The sequence below is a fragment of the Geospiza fortis genome, unplaced genomic scaffold (assembly GCF_000277835.1).
Source record: "Geospiza fortis unplaced genomic scaffold, GeoFor_1.0 scaffold424, whole genome shotgun sequence".
Lineage (NCBI taxonomy): Eukaryota > Metazoa > Chordata > Aves > Passeriformes > Thraupidae > Geospiza > Geospiza fortis.
Genome location: NW_005054354.1, coordinates 4,067,103 through 4,082,042, shown reverse-complemented (window position 1 = coordinate 4,082,042; position 14,940 = coordinate 4,067,103). Strand labels below are relative to the sequence as shown.

The 14,940-nt window shown below is 38.5% G+C and overlaps 1 protein-coding gene across 2 annotated transcripts in view; it reads left to right on the top strand.

Annotated features, from left to right (window-relative positions):
- Positions 1-14,940, top strand: part of MAGI2 (membrane associated guanylate kinase, WW and PDZ domain containing 2) — a 703,939-nt gene that overhangs the window by 639,124 nt on the left and 49,875 nt on the right. For both annotated transcript variants that reach the window (XM_014308028.2, XM_005423532.3), the window contains one exon: positions 11,609-11,794. In XM_014308028.2, coding sequence (XP_014163503.1) covers positions 11,609-11,794 — 186 coding nt within the window. The remainder of the gene's footprint in view (positions 1-11,608; positions 11,795-14,940) is intronic.

The window sequence follows — 14,940 nt, the reverse complement described above, 5'->3', positions numbered from 1 at the left end:
GAACTGTTCTTTTGCCTGAAACTGGTTCCTGACAAAATGAAATCATAATTTCAACTTCAGGGCCAAACACCATTCTTCTAAATCCATACCTGAAAAGCAGCCAAGAGAATACTGGGAAAACCTTATCTCACAATAGCAAGTAACCTCAGAAAACTTTTTTGCAGTATTTCCTGATCATGCAGTTATTAAAAGAGTTGCTTTTCATGCTACCTCAGCTGAATTTTAAAACTCCATGATTGCTGGAATTAATATTGTAACAAAACCATAGCTAATTAGCCTCTTGGGGCTCTGAGTTTCACATTACTGAATATAATAGCCAAAGAACTGGAAGTTCTTTGCAGAAGATCAGAAAATAAAAAAAATAATCAATTGTGGTACGTACATGTTAATCAGTTAAGTCAGTCATGATTTTTTCAAGAAAAATATTTTATAGAGAGAATTTGTGGTTGGGGCAGATGGAGAGGGAAAGGGGAGAAAAAGGGAAAATGCTCAAGCAACCAAAAATTCTGTGCCTGGAATAGTCTCTTGAAGACTACAGACCCAGGTTCAAGATCCTGCTTTGCCTCCTACCCTCCAACATGTTCTTTCAGCACTTTTCTTTCTCCACAAGCAACTGTGTAAGCAGCCATTTCTGATGCTCAGTTGAACACCTCCAACAGTAAAGGGAAATGACAGCCTGCTGTGGAAGTGACAAGAGAATTTAATCAAATAATAACTGCAGTGAATTTCAGTGATCCCCAAAAGTACCAAATCCTAAATTTACAAGAACAGTGAACAAAAATTACATTTGCTGCAGACAGTGACAGAAAAGAGAAGAAAATACCCTTGCTATATAAATTCTGTTACAAAAATGTAGTAGAAAAAATATCCTGAAGTTTCCATCACCTGTCATCAGTAATGAAAAAATCTGAAAATTATTTACTCTTTCTATAGTAACAGAGGTTATTTCCTTTACTTAATATTTACTTGGGTGAAGTCATTTAAACTTTATTAACAGAAGCATAGCCAGTAGATTGGGGACATTATTGTCCCCTTTTACTCAGCACTCACTGGCATCCGTTCAGAATACAGCATCTAAGTTTTGGGCCCTTTGGTAGAACAGGGAAACCCTCCTGAGGTACCTTCTATCTTGAAATAACACAAAATCCTTTTATTGAAAGACACAATCAGGGGTAGAAAGCATACCAACAGTAGAAAAATATCAAATGGATATAGGAAGTGCAATGTCCGAAATATATGATACATCACTGTCAAAATGTGGACCTGCATGGCACCATGCTAGGTACTCCTTCTGATAGCAGCAATATGTTAATTGGGTGAGATATTGTGCTCTGGTTCCAGTGTCCCTTGTTTCAGAGGCAGGGTACTTGTTGCCAGCTCCTGTATCCCCATATGGAGCAGAATGATGTTATGCAGACATGCATGCACAGAGTAATGTTAATGTTGTAATTGCAAAGCAATTCTGAAAAATTCGTAATGGGCAAAATAGGTCAAAACAGGGAGCATCTTGTCGTGCCAGACACTGTTAGGATGAGCAGCACCCAGGAAGTTGTGTCACTGGAGCATCCTCAGGGCAAAGTGAGGAAGGGTTCCTTTGATTTAAGAATGTTTATTTCAATAACTCTATTCCCTCCTCTACTTTCTTGCAAAAGCAAAAGACTTGAGGTCTTGGAAGAATAAGTATGATCACCACTATTACTCAGGAAGGCAATTAATTATGCACTGAAAGCATTTTCCTTGTTGTTGAAATCACACTTACAAGCTGTGTTTTACAGTCCAACAGATTACAACACCTCTTGTGGAGTACAGGAGCAGGCACTTTGTGTCACCAGGTGCTTCAAGCACTGCTAAAATTGAAGCAGCCATTCCAGCAAGGCTGCTCCTGGCTACAGAGCTGCAGGTTCATTGGTTTAGTGCTTTGCAGTTGGGCTGAAGTTGAAGGGGTTGCACAAAGCTGTCCTGTTTTCCAGGAGAGTTTGCTCTGTCTGTGCAGCTGCAGGACCATCCCATGAAGTCACAGTGCTCCAGCTGAGTCTCAAATCCCTTTTCCACCCTCTGGTGGGGTGTGGGCTGCACTGCTCCCTTACAGCATCTTAGGAGTTCTTCTTGCTCCTTCTGACCTGAGAATGAGCCATGAAAGGCTCAGCAGCTCCCAGAAATAGAGATGAAACTCTTTTTCCAAGAGGTTTAGGGTTCTGGTCAGCTTTTCTCTCAATATGGTTTGCAAGGGGTTTGTTGTTACACTTGGCATATGGGCCTGCCTTTGCTGTGCAGAAATTTTAAAATTAAATGCTGGCTTTTTACTACTGATAGACACAGAGTGAGGGCAGACTACAGCCATAATTAGGAAACACACTATTTTTTCACATTTTGTGATGGGCAGCACTGAAATAGCTGTCAGTTTGATAAATTAACATTAAGTACTTTGGAGCCAGCCTTTAGATATGAATGTCATTTTTCCTTACTGGCACTTGCTTAAACATCCAATTCTTGTGGCACACTTATTTTCCTGTGTCTATAATGGTAGAAATTTTGTTTCCCATTTGTCAAAGCATTGCTTGGGATGTTCTCTAATCCAGCACAGGGGATTATCTTGCACTGAACTACAGTTCTGATGCGGGGAGATCAGGAGTTGAAAACGAATGACAAGGATTGAATGAAGAGATTTTACAGGGCAAAGCAGGGGCATAGAAAAGGTCAGCCATGCTTCAAAACTGTATCAGTAAAAAGAGATGAAGTGGATAAACAAAGAGCTGTGCTTGAGTGGTATATCCAGGAGCAAGTCATTTTGCCTAGTGCAGCACGCAGAGGATCTTGGAGTGCTAAGAGATTAAGAAAAGAAAATACACCTGTCCAGGCTCCTGACCTATTTCTAACGAAAGGATTAACCTCCACTGCCTCTAAAATATAGTATTGTGCCTTCCCCCAGATCCTGTTCCAACATTAAAGGTGAATGTGGCTCTCATCCCTTCTTCACGCATGAGAAATTACAGCTAAAATACTTAAATTTAAGTAATTAATCTACACTTTTGCATTACATTTAGGGAAGCATTTTTAGGATATCAAGATAATTTCACTATCTGCAGCCTATGCAAAAGCATTTGCAGACTTCTAGAGGTGACCAGAATGAGATTTCTGCCCCAGAATTTTATGGAGTAAACTTGTTCCTGCCTCCTTCATATCTTCCTGACACTTTTACTTTTTGTGTTTGGGATGCAGCTTCATCTAGAATAAGTACTTGTGATCCCCAGTAAATCTCTTTACATTGTAATTTTTTTAGAGAGAAACCATGTGTTGTAAACAGACCTTGTTAAATTGCAACTTCCAATGAAGTTGGAACATTGGCAATATTTCCAGGAATTTCACTGTAGCAGGTACTGTCAATTAGCACAGTTATGAAGTGTAAACAAACTGAAAAGACAGACCTAATCAATAAAAACTTTTCAAAAAATTAAAGACTGTGCATACTTGTTATGATCTTGCTCCTGCTTTGCAAAAGAGGAGTTGTAGATTTAATTTGTCCCTACACTGCATGTGCCAGTGCCTGCTGGAATTTGAAAACAGGATAAAACAGAGTCTAATGAAAGTTCCTTTCATTTCTCAAAACATGCAGTCTTAACTAAAAACCATAAATCCAAGCTAAGTCTCTGCTGACTGCAGAAAACAGCATTCTGGGTAAGTCCCATTCAGCCCAGAGTTTCTTTAAACTCCTTACAGTTTAGAGATAAAAACCAGTTTATTGATCAGTGATAGCTGTGTGATCTGAGTGTTTCTGCAGCAATTTCACCTCTGCTTGGCCTGGGTAAGATGGTGGTTAGGGACATAATTTTATGTGACCAATCTTCTAATTCTAAAGGATACAGAGCTTTGGAAATTAGGATGTCTGTCTACCCCACCTAGGACATTTTTGGAGCATAGCGGTGAAAACCCACCCACAGTGTGCATCCCCCATGGAAGATATTTGCAGTTTGTGGGCAAGGAATCTAGATTATCATTTCTATGCAGCTGTGATACTCAGGTTTGAGCTGTTCTGCCTCTTCAGCTACAAAAGCCCCCTTTTAAGTATGTTTAAGAGACAGCAACACTTGCAGCTGAAAGAAATTTCTATGTGATTTAGTTTCTCAAATCAACATAAGCAATTATCATAGTGAAATAACCTTAAGGGGTCAAAGAGGTTTTTAATATCATCAAAATACATTGCTGCAGTTTGCAGGCATGAAATATTCAATTGTCTATTTGATATTTTTGTTGATAAATAATGAAGGATCTTAACTGCATTACTCCCCTCTCTAGATTTCTGTCCTCCAGTGTATTTCTGAATACATTATTTGGACCTACAGGTGCTGCTCATGTGTTTTCAAAGAGCAAGCACTGTGAGTTTCCTTAGCAAAACCCATCAAGAGAACCAAGGCTTTTCTAATAATTCCACTTTACTTTCAGTAGAAGCATTAATTATAGTCTGTAAGTTCCATTATTTTTTCTTAGATCTTCAGCTTTGTAAGGCATGTGCACTCCTTCCCACTTAGCTTCTTATGCCTGTGCTAGGCAAGCAAATATGCTCCATGTCAGCACAAAATGGGATGCTTCCATTCATAGATTCATTAATCTTATAAAGAAAATGGATTATTTTAACATGCAAGTATGCAGCATGCATACTATTTCTATTTTCCAAATAAGTGTCACATAAAATATCCTATCAATATCAGGAAAATGTTTTTTAGCCCTGATGGAAAGTCCACCATACCGAAGTTTTCAGAAATTTAGATTTTTCTATAGTTATGAAATTACAGGTGTTTATATTTAATATATTCTTCCAATTAAAATCTGATATGCTGGAGCCTGCCAGTTGAATGAAAACCTTTGCATGTTTAGAGAATTGAGAATATAATAAATATTCATTTGATCACTGTGTAACATTGAGAAGGACAGCTGGCTCAGGAAGGCTCATTTGCTTGGCTTACTGTCTATATCTGTTAACATTAGAAAACATTGCAAGAATTTATCTGCCAGAGGGTTTTAATGGATAAAGTAGGGGTTTGGTTTTTTTTTTCCCTTAACTGATACTTTTTGACATTTAGCTACTATATAGAGGGGGAAAACTGGAGAGTTGCTGTCTAAAAAACATAGTCTAAACAGTTGTGTCTAGGACTAAATAGATGTAAAATATACTGATGTAAATCAGAAAAGCCTTATATATGGTAATGTTTTCTTAGAATCCATTCTTTTTAGCTTGTGGGTCTTGCAAATGAGGAGAAATTATTTTCATATTCAAAAAGCAAGAGACTGGTAGATATATCACTCTTGTTGAACTTATTCATCAATGGTCTGGGTGAAAGGACAGAGTGTACCCTCAGCAAGTTAGCTGATGTTACAAAACTGGGAGGGGAGGCTGATACACCTGAAAGCTCTGCTGGCCAGACCTGGGCAGTCTGGAGAGTTGTGGAGACAGGAACTTCATTAAGTTCAAACAGGCAAATGCAAGGTCCTGCATTAATGAAGGAATAAACCCAGGCACCAGCACAGGCTGGGGCTGACTTGTGGGAAGCAGCTCTGTGGAGATGGACCTGGGGGTCCAGCTGGACAACAAGCTGCCCATGAGCTGGCACTGTGTCCTTGTGGCCAAAAAGCATAGTGATGTCCCGGGGAGCATTAGGAAGAGCATTGCCAGCAGGTAGAGGGAGGTGGTCCTGTCCCTCTACTCAACCCTAGTGAGGCCACATCTGGGGTGCTGTGTCAAATTCTGGGCTCCTCAGTCATGAAAGTCATGAAATGACTGAGGAGAGCCCAGTGAAGTACTAAGGTGGGGTAGCAGGGTGGACCTGACAGGCTAATAATTAGCATTGACTCCATGACTGCAGAAGGCTGACCAATTGCTTTATTCTCTGTCCTGTATTATACTACGCTAATTAAGAAGCTCGTGATCCTTACAGACAGTCCCATACAGCTTTGACCTCATTGGTCAATCAATCTAAACACCATCCAGTGTCCAATTAAGAAATCTCCTTTTGGTAAACAAATCTCCATAACACATTCCACGTGTGCACAACAAGTGGAGATAAGAATTGTTTCTCATTCTTTTCTCTGAGCTTTCTCACAGCTTCCCAGGAAAATCCTGGGACAGCTTTGTCTCTCTCTGTTCAGAGGATATATGTTTACCACACTAAGGGGGTGATTAGGGAACAGAAACATCTCTCTTAGAGGAAAGGCTGAGAGAGGTGGGCCTGTTCCACCTTGAGAAGAGGTGGCTGGCAGGGGCTCTTACCATTGCATACAAATATCTTGAAGGTGGGTGTCAAAAGAGTGGAGCCAAACAATGGGCATTTGGAACAAACTGAAACACAGAAAGTTCATTCTGAAAATCTTCTTTCCTTTGAGGGTGACTGTGCACTGGAGCAGGCCCCTGAAAGGTGGTGAAATCTCCTTTTCTGGAGATATTCAAAACCCATGTGACTAAATTCTGTGCTATTTGCTCTGACTGAACCTGCTTTAGCAGCAGGTTAAACTATGTGATCTCCAGAGGTCCCTCCAAACACCCTTCTGTGTTTCTGTGATATATGGTGCTAGAAGCAGTATCTGTATTCAGCAACTGCTCTGGGTTGGTGTACAGCTGACCCAAGCATATGGACACCCAGGTATAATGACACGAAATTTGTTCTCTGTTCTGTGACATGCAGGTGTGGTAAGGATATTAATTTGAATCATGGAGAGCAAAAGTGAGTGATTCTTATCAAATAAAAATATAGAGAAAAATGTAAGCTTCTAAAAGCAGACCTTATCCACTTTCTAAATGCAAAGATTTCCTTTAAGTAATTTTGTCTTTACATTTTTTAATTTAATTTTTCTTCAATGAGCTAAGAGCTGATTATTGCATGATTAAATACATTCAGGGAAAGCCTCAGCTGCTACATGCCAACTCTGTGTCAGTTTGTGTTGTAATGCTGTAACTATCTGAGCAATATTCAGGAGTTGAGATTAATGATTTCAAATATCAGAGAAGCTTTGGTGCTCTCAGGATTCAAATCTTCCCCAAGTCATGAAATTTTGAAAAATACATTGCAAAAAAGTTACCTTCCAGTGTAGGATCTTTTGTCAGATAAGGTTTCTGCAGCATTGCTGCTCTCTGCTAGAGTATTTTGGGTCTAGGATTATACCCTCTGTCTTCAAAGGATTTATTTTATCTTAAGGTAGATATCCAACTATATCACTCCTGAGTATCACATTTTGCATTACTTGATAGTACTAGAGAAAAAAACCCTCTATATCTATTTTGAAGGGGTGCATGGTTTGTATACATATAAATTCATTCTCACTAATTTCCCATATTTTCAACAGTTAAAAAATATGTATTAATCCGTGTTTACAGTAATTTTTCCCTTGCAGTCTCATTCATTGTGTAGTCTGAGAGAACCAAGAAATTAATTGTTCTACAAAGGGGCAGCTTGTTTTCTACATTCACTTTTAGCAAAATCAATGGATTTCTTGAAAAGAAAGTCACAAATCCAAGTCTCTCTGTATAGCCTTCTAATATTAAATGTTGCTCAGGTAACTCAGTGTTTTGAAATAAGTGGATCAGATGCTGTGCAAAGTCTCATCCAGGCACAGGCTGTCACTCTTCAATATATACGTGTTTGGAGAACAGCTTGTGGTGAATTGTTAAAAGAGGCATGAATAGTTCAGTAAAAATTTTTAAGGGTGATAGGAAACATTTACCACTAGTCAGAAGATTTGGGACTTCTTTAAAAGGTTACATCATTAAATGCTCTGCTCAGATAAAAATAAGACCCAGAAGATGCAATTTAAGGAAAAAAAAAAGTATTTTATGTTAACAAAACCCTAATTAAATGCCAGACATGGGAGGTTTCTTTCCAGGAAGAGACCTGCCATGCTGGGAGAGACCAAGCAGCCACACAGCTCCTTGCTGTCCCTTTGCTGTGATCAGCAGCAGAGAGGACAGCACATACAGCAGACAAGACCTTTCCCAGGCATTGTGTCAGCTTTTACAGCCAAGGTTTTCTGATTTAATCAGCAATGTATCCACCCCCATAAATTGGTCTAATCCTTTTTTGAATCCTTTTATTCTTCTGCCCCTCCAGAAGGTTGCCCCAAATTCTCTTTTGGAAGGCATAGACAGCGAGTTCATGGACAGCTCCTTTGAGCAGAGGCTGTTTTCTGCTTCTGATTTCCATGCTTCCCTTCTCTGAATCTTTGTGAGTTCATTGCTATGATTTCTGAGATGAGGATACTGAAGCAATTAGGAATACTCAGATTTTAGGTGCGCAGCATTAACTAGCAATAGTTTGTTTCACTTGTTACTCTTTTAGAACCCTTAGTGTCATATTGACTGTTTTAATGAGTTTGTGTTTTTAGACATGTAGGCACATATTTCAAGGACTCTTGAGTGATAATAATTAATTTAGGGCTCATATCTGCTTAATCTTAGGCAGGGTTATTTTTTCCTTACTTGCATCATCTTGCATTTCTTTTCATGAGATCCTGTCTGCCACTTCTTTCAACCCACTCCCTACTGACAGTTTATAGATCTTCCGCACTTGTTTTAGACATGACCATTCTGAACAATAAAAATTCTCCATTATGGAAATTCACAGTTCATTTCCACCTTTGCTCCTTAGCTTTTACCTCATTAATCCCCTATGAGAGTAGTTCCTGCTTATCCCTTTGAAGTAAGTATTTCACCACCAAAGGCTCTCTCTAAAAATTGAAAGTTTTCTAACATATTTTAAGTTTAAGTTGCTTTTTGAGAACAACCTACACATCAGATAATCTGTGTCTCTTAGAAGAATTCATGCTTGTAAAAAAAAGCCCTAAATAAATCCTCCCTTCCCAAGGAAGCATTTGGGACCATGGCAGCCAGGATATTGTGGCTTAGGAGGGCACTCAGGCAGAGTTCCACTTGGAAGAGAGGCAAACAGAAACTCCTCAGGATAACATTATCCTGAGAGGGAAGGAGCCAGGAGATAAATGTCTTCTCATATTATCTAGAAATGTGCATGAACCAGTTTCTGCTGCATGGCCATGAGCTCCTCCAGTAAGTCCCTAGATTTGCCCATAAAACCCTTGAATCCAGCAGAGATTCAGATTCCTTCTGCACAATTTTCCCACACCCTACTTTGTAACAAGATCAAATGGCAACATATGGCACCAATACAGCCTGAGGAGAGGAGCATTAAGTCCCCAAATAGCAAAGTGGAGTAGAAAAGGTACCTGGACAGACACAAGTTTGTATCTGATGGTCACCTACTGCTGATCCTCTCATAACACAACAGAATGGAGTTCAGGGATACCAAAACATTTAGAGTAGGTACCTTTATCAGGAAGGTGAGGACCATTAGGCTTAAAGGGGAGAAGAACACCAAGTTCCTCCTCTTTCTCCCTCCTTTCCTTTGTCTCAGGATTTGGATCTAACTAGAGTCTCGTGGCTCTCCCACCTCCAGCTTCAGTTTCAGCAGACATCTCAAACATGCAGACATCTGCTCTATTCATTTGGCAGGTACAAGAAGTCTAACAAAAAATTTTTCTGCCAAATTAATAGGGCTTCTCACCCCCCCACCCTCCCACACCCCTTACTACTGAAATGATGTCTCTACTAAAGTATTTAGGCTAGCAAAAACATCTTTAGGTTTAGAAATGGCAAGCATGGAAATTTTAGTTGTGGCATCTCTACCATATTTCCCCTTCTTTCTTACTACCAAAATTCTTACTTTTTTACATAAGACAGTCTCATTTTCAGATCTCCACTAATATGCAGTCAAGACATGACAATTTCAGACAGAACTTTTATTACATTTGCCAGAAACAGGCAGATTTTAGTATTAGTTTAAGTCATTCTTGCTGATGCTTTAAGAATAGATTTGATGAAAAAAGCTCTTTGTAAACATAAACTGTTTAAGAGTCAAGTTACTCTTTCATTTTTTTGCTCACTGATATGTATGTATTAGCAGTTATATGTCTTCATTAAGGGCAAAATAAACACAATGTTTTGTAGAAAGTCTAGCTATAGATATTTAATCTATTTTAAAACATGGAAATGTTTAGACATTGTAACATAAATTCAGTGCTTATTTCCTAAGCAACAATGCATTTCTAAAGTCCATTTGTTGTGTCTGTGTTAGTAAAGTTGTGTTCTAACTTATATTCATGCCTCAACCATAGTGGTAAAGAAGCATGCACTTTGATTATGGCTTGCACTTCAGAGTACTCACTTATATTTTCAGTGTTCCAAAAATTAATTTTTAACACTGTAAGCACTTACATCCATAATAGAAACAAAAGTTATTTTGAGATATGTCTATTGTGACTTTATATCAGATGTGTTAGTCACCAAAACCTTCAGTAAAACTTTATAAGGGTGCTGAGAAATTTCTTCTGCAGCAATGTATTCTGAACATATCTCCTGTTAGAGCTTTGGTTTATATGAGCATTGATAGCCTAGATATTTCCCAAAAATGTGTTTGAACCATCTTTTCTTTCATTTTTCCAAGTTCTCTGTAGATAATTAAATGTTAAGGTTATATTATTTTCGAAAAAAGAAACACACTAGTTTTAAACACCAATTTAAAGGTGGATAGTAAGGCTGAGCTGCTTTGTGCTGTTTTCCAGGACTGAAGTGTGGGACTGCAAAGGAATACTCAAACACCATTAGGATATTAATTGACTATATAGTCATTTAATTGTGATAAGCATATTTATGAGTACTTGGGAGAAAGAAAAATAGCATGCTCTTTGGGAAGCCTAGAGAAAATTCTCAGCTATAGCATATGCATTTAGTTAAAAAACAGAAAATAATAGAGTAGAAACACTGGTCAAAAAATCAAGAACAGTATTTAGAAAATTCTATGGAAAATGAGGGAAGAGATAGGACAAGAGCATGGATGGAGTAAACAGAAAGGTGAAGAACCAGAGAGGAGAGCAAAAGGAGAAGCTTTGTTCTGTAATGTTTTAAGAGGGCTGAGATCTTTTGATGTAGTACATGTCTATGTCCTCATAGCTAACTGTCAATTCAATTCTATTCATTTATTATTAATACCTAATTAGAGAGCTGCACATCTCAATAAATCTTCAGTATTATTTCTACTTATCAATAAACACATTTGGATGGAGGAGAACAATTTCATGTACCCCGGGCATTTTCAATAACAATTTTTGTATATAAAATTAATAATATTTTTGTTGCCTCTATTGCATAAAAATATGAAATTCTGTATAAACAGGAGGTGGGAGACAATTTATGACTGCTACTTATTGTATAAATTTATACCCTTTCCCTATTTTAATGCCTTATTGTTTCCCTGATCTGCTTATTAGGTTGTTTCATGCCAGGTTTGCAAAATAGCTGAATTATAAACTTTCGACTTCACTTGTATATGCCATGTGTATATATGCATCTGGATTCTGAATTTTTAGGGAAAAAACACAGTACTGTGTTGCTGCAAATGACATTGCATAAGAATTTATATTCTTATATGGTTTTACACAAGCTGCTTTTTAATTCATATAGAACTTCCTTCTAAAATGAACTCATTTTCTTTCATTTGTGAGCATCACCACTCGTTCCAGCATATGCTAACTGTGTCTATTGTCTCTTGTCTAGCTGTACCCCACAAAATAGGGCGGATAATTGATGGAAGCCCTGCGGATCGCTGTGCAAAACTTAAAGTTGGAGACCGGATCTTAGCTGTGAATGGCCAGTCTATTATTAACATGCCTCATGCAGATATTGTGAAGCTAATTAAAGATGCAGGTCTCAGTGTAACTCTACGCATCATTCCTCAGGAGGGTAAGTCAATGGCCCTTAAAGACAGGAAGAAAATTTTAAGTAGCCTCCAATTAGCTTAAATTATGTCACCACTTGAAAGAGCATCTTTTGTTCTCCTTCCTCCGCTGTAACATGCAGCACACCAGAATTATGAGCTTAGAACTAGCTCAGATAGGATCTGAATTCTTGAAAAGGTTTCCATTTATGAAAGGGGTATTTAAAGCAAACCTGGAGAAACCTGACAGAGAGAGAGAAAGAGGATATTAAGGTCTTTTGCAAGAATTGTCTTCTATGTGAAAAAGCACTCTACAAGAGCCAAGTTTTGAGTTTATTCCCTTATATCTTGCTATAAGACAAACCAAAGTTTGACAAAGTGATTCACAAGAGACTGCAATGGTTGTCACCAGGCGTGTTCAACTACCAGCTACATGTGACAAAAAGTGATGTGAAGGAAGAGTTCAGATTTGGCAGTTTCCTCTATCACTATCACATAGTGATACATCACTGTAAATGCACAAGGCAGGAAATAACTGAACCCTAAATTATCTCATTTTTAGGGTGAGGATAAGGGGATAGGCTCATTTTTCTGGTCATTGCTCCACATCTAATCAGTGAAGATCTTTTGATGTTGGTTCCTTGAGGTTTGGGCTTGATTTCAGGGCTTTTTTAGTTTAACAATGTGCTGCACTGCTGCATGAATTGTACCACATTAATGAGACCATGTCTTTATATCTCAGCAACAAATATCAGTAGAGCTGGGAATGAAACACAGAAAGTAATGGAATTATTTAATGATCCATGGCCCAGTTAGATGACCTTCACCTTATGCTTCTGCATCCAGCAAGGGGACAGGGAAATTGTCTGACACTGGTCACAGACTGCAACTGAGGGAACTCATCTACTTTGTTAAATTAATTCAGTGAAGGGAAAAACACAAACGTACACACACTTAGAATTCACATCAATTAGCACCCTTGTAATTACTGGAGGTTAGCTTTAAAGGCATCTAAAACAAGTGTGATGCTTCATACAGTCCATGAAGTTTATTTAAGCCTCTCTGGTATCCAAGTTAAATAACATCATTAATAGTTTAGTGTTAGAGATGGATACATTAAATTAGAAAGAAAGCAAAGGTGCAGCTGAGTTGCAGTACTACAAGATGTTCTCAGGTGTTAGTGGTGAGAAATTATCTGTGCCAAGGCACAGCTTCCCTGTGTGACTGTGTGACATTGGACACCTCATTTGCCTTCTGATATTAGCTTCTCAGCTTAGAAAAATTGGTAAAAAATCTAATACCTCTGTAATATACTTTCGGGTGAAAAATACCATATAAATGCAAAGCAGTTTTAGAAGCAGCTCATGATTTGACCAGTTCATCCATAGTTATGAGAGTAATGTAGAAATGAGGGACAACATTTCCAATCTTCCTCTCTAAAACTTGCAATACAAAAGAGACTCACAGATGCAAAATGGGCAATTACAGCCTTAAGCATAGTGATTACACAGACAAGTATTGCTTACGCCTGCATGAGGAGTGTTTTAAGTGCAAATATACAAGCTTTTTTTGACAATTAATCCTAAATTGAAAATATTTTCAATAAAGTAGCCAAAATTTTTATAATAATTTTGAGCATAAATTAGATAAGTAGAAAATATGCACCCATAGGGAAAAACTCACACATTAAAAGTTTAAAAATAAACCACGTAAAAATTAAAACTAGATTCAAATGTAAAACTAGGCAAGGTCTGTATTGTGTGTAGCTATTGCTGTTAGGGATGCTCAGCCATATGTATGTGCCCATTTTGTTTGTTTTACACCATGCCACACTGGCCTCACTCCTTCTGTGGCAAGGAGGAATAGAAAAAACATATTTGCCTTTACTGTTGATAATGCAGGAACTTCTGCAGTGCTCTATCATCCTGTGTGGGCAGAGTCTTTCTCTTTTATACATCCTAATAGGCAAATGGTGAACAGGACTGTGCTAGTGTGTTGGAATAAATACATTTGATATGAGCTCAGTACCAAATGAGTCTCCCCCCAAGTCCAGCAGGAAGCCTGAATGAAGATTGGCATCTTTTATTTATAGCAAAGCAACAAAACCATATTTCCTATGCCAGACTCCCTGACTTTTTGAATTTTGTGTTGTTTGGAAAGAATGATTCTGTTTTTCTGCACTGTTCCTAAGTGGAACCTTAGTCATTTGACATAATACAGTGAAATAAAACATCAGTTTAAATGGTTAGTCAGAATTTATTGAGATTGGGTTTACTGTTTTACTGTTCACAGTCCCCAAAAATTTAAAGACAGGAAGCTCTTGATGAACTCAAAGACAGCAGGACCTAATATGTTTGTTCCTAACACTAAACACCAGTGTTTTAGCTTTTGTGACAGGTCTATCATCCCAAACAGTGGAGAAAGCAGTAAAATGTTCATTCTCTCAAAATGATATTTTTTCTAAATGGAAAGCATTTCAAATATCTTGTAGCTGTGCTAAGGCACATGAAGGACAGGGAGGTTGTTCAGGACAGCCAGCACAGCTTTACCAAGAGTAAGTCCTGCCTGACCAGCCAAGTGGCCTTCCACAGTGGAGTAACTACATCAGTGGACAACAATGGACAAGGGAGGAGCAATGGGTCTCACCTATCGGGACCTCTGCAAGGCCTTTGACATGATACCCCACAACATCCTTCTCTCTAAACTGGAGAAAGATTAATTTGATGAGGGCACTGTTCAATGGATGAGCAGGTTGAGGGAGGTGATTCTGGCCTTCTGCTCTCATGAGACCCGGCCCGGAGTTCTGAATCCAGCTGTGGGGTCCTCTGGACCTGTTGGAAGCAGTTCAAAGGAGGGTCAGGAAGATGATCAGAGGGCTGGAGCATCTCTCCTATGAGGACAGGCTGAGTGAATTGGTGTTTTTCAGCCTGAGGAAGACAAGGCTCCAAGGAGACCTTATTCTGATCTTGCAGTACTTGAAGGTGGCTTATAAGAAATATGGGCATGGACTTTTTAGCAGGGCCTGTTGTGATAGGACAAGTGACCTTACAGCTTTGAACTAAAAAGGGGCAGATTCAGACAGATATAAAAAAGAGATTTTTTTTTTATGATGAGGGTAATGAACACTGGAACAAGTTACCCAGAGAGGCGGAAAATGCCCCATCCTGGCATT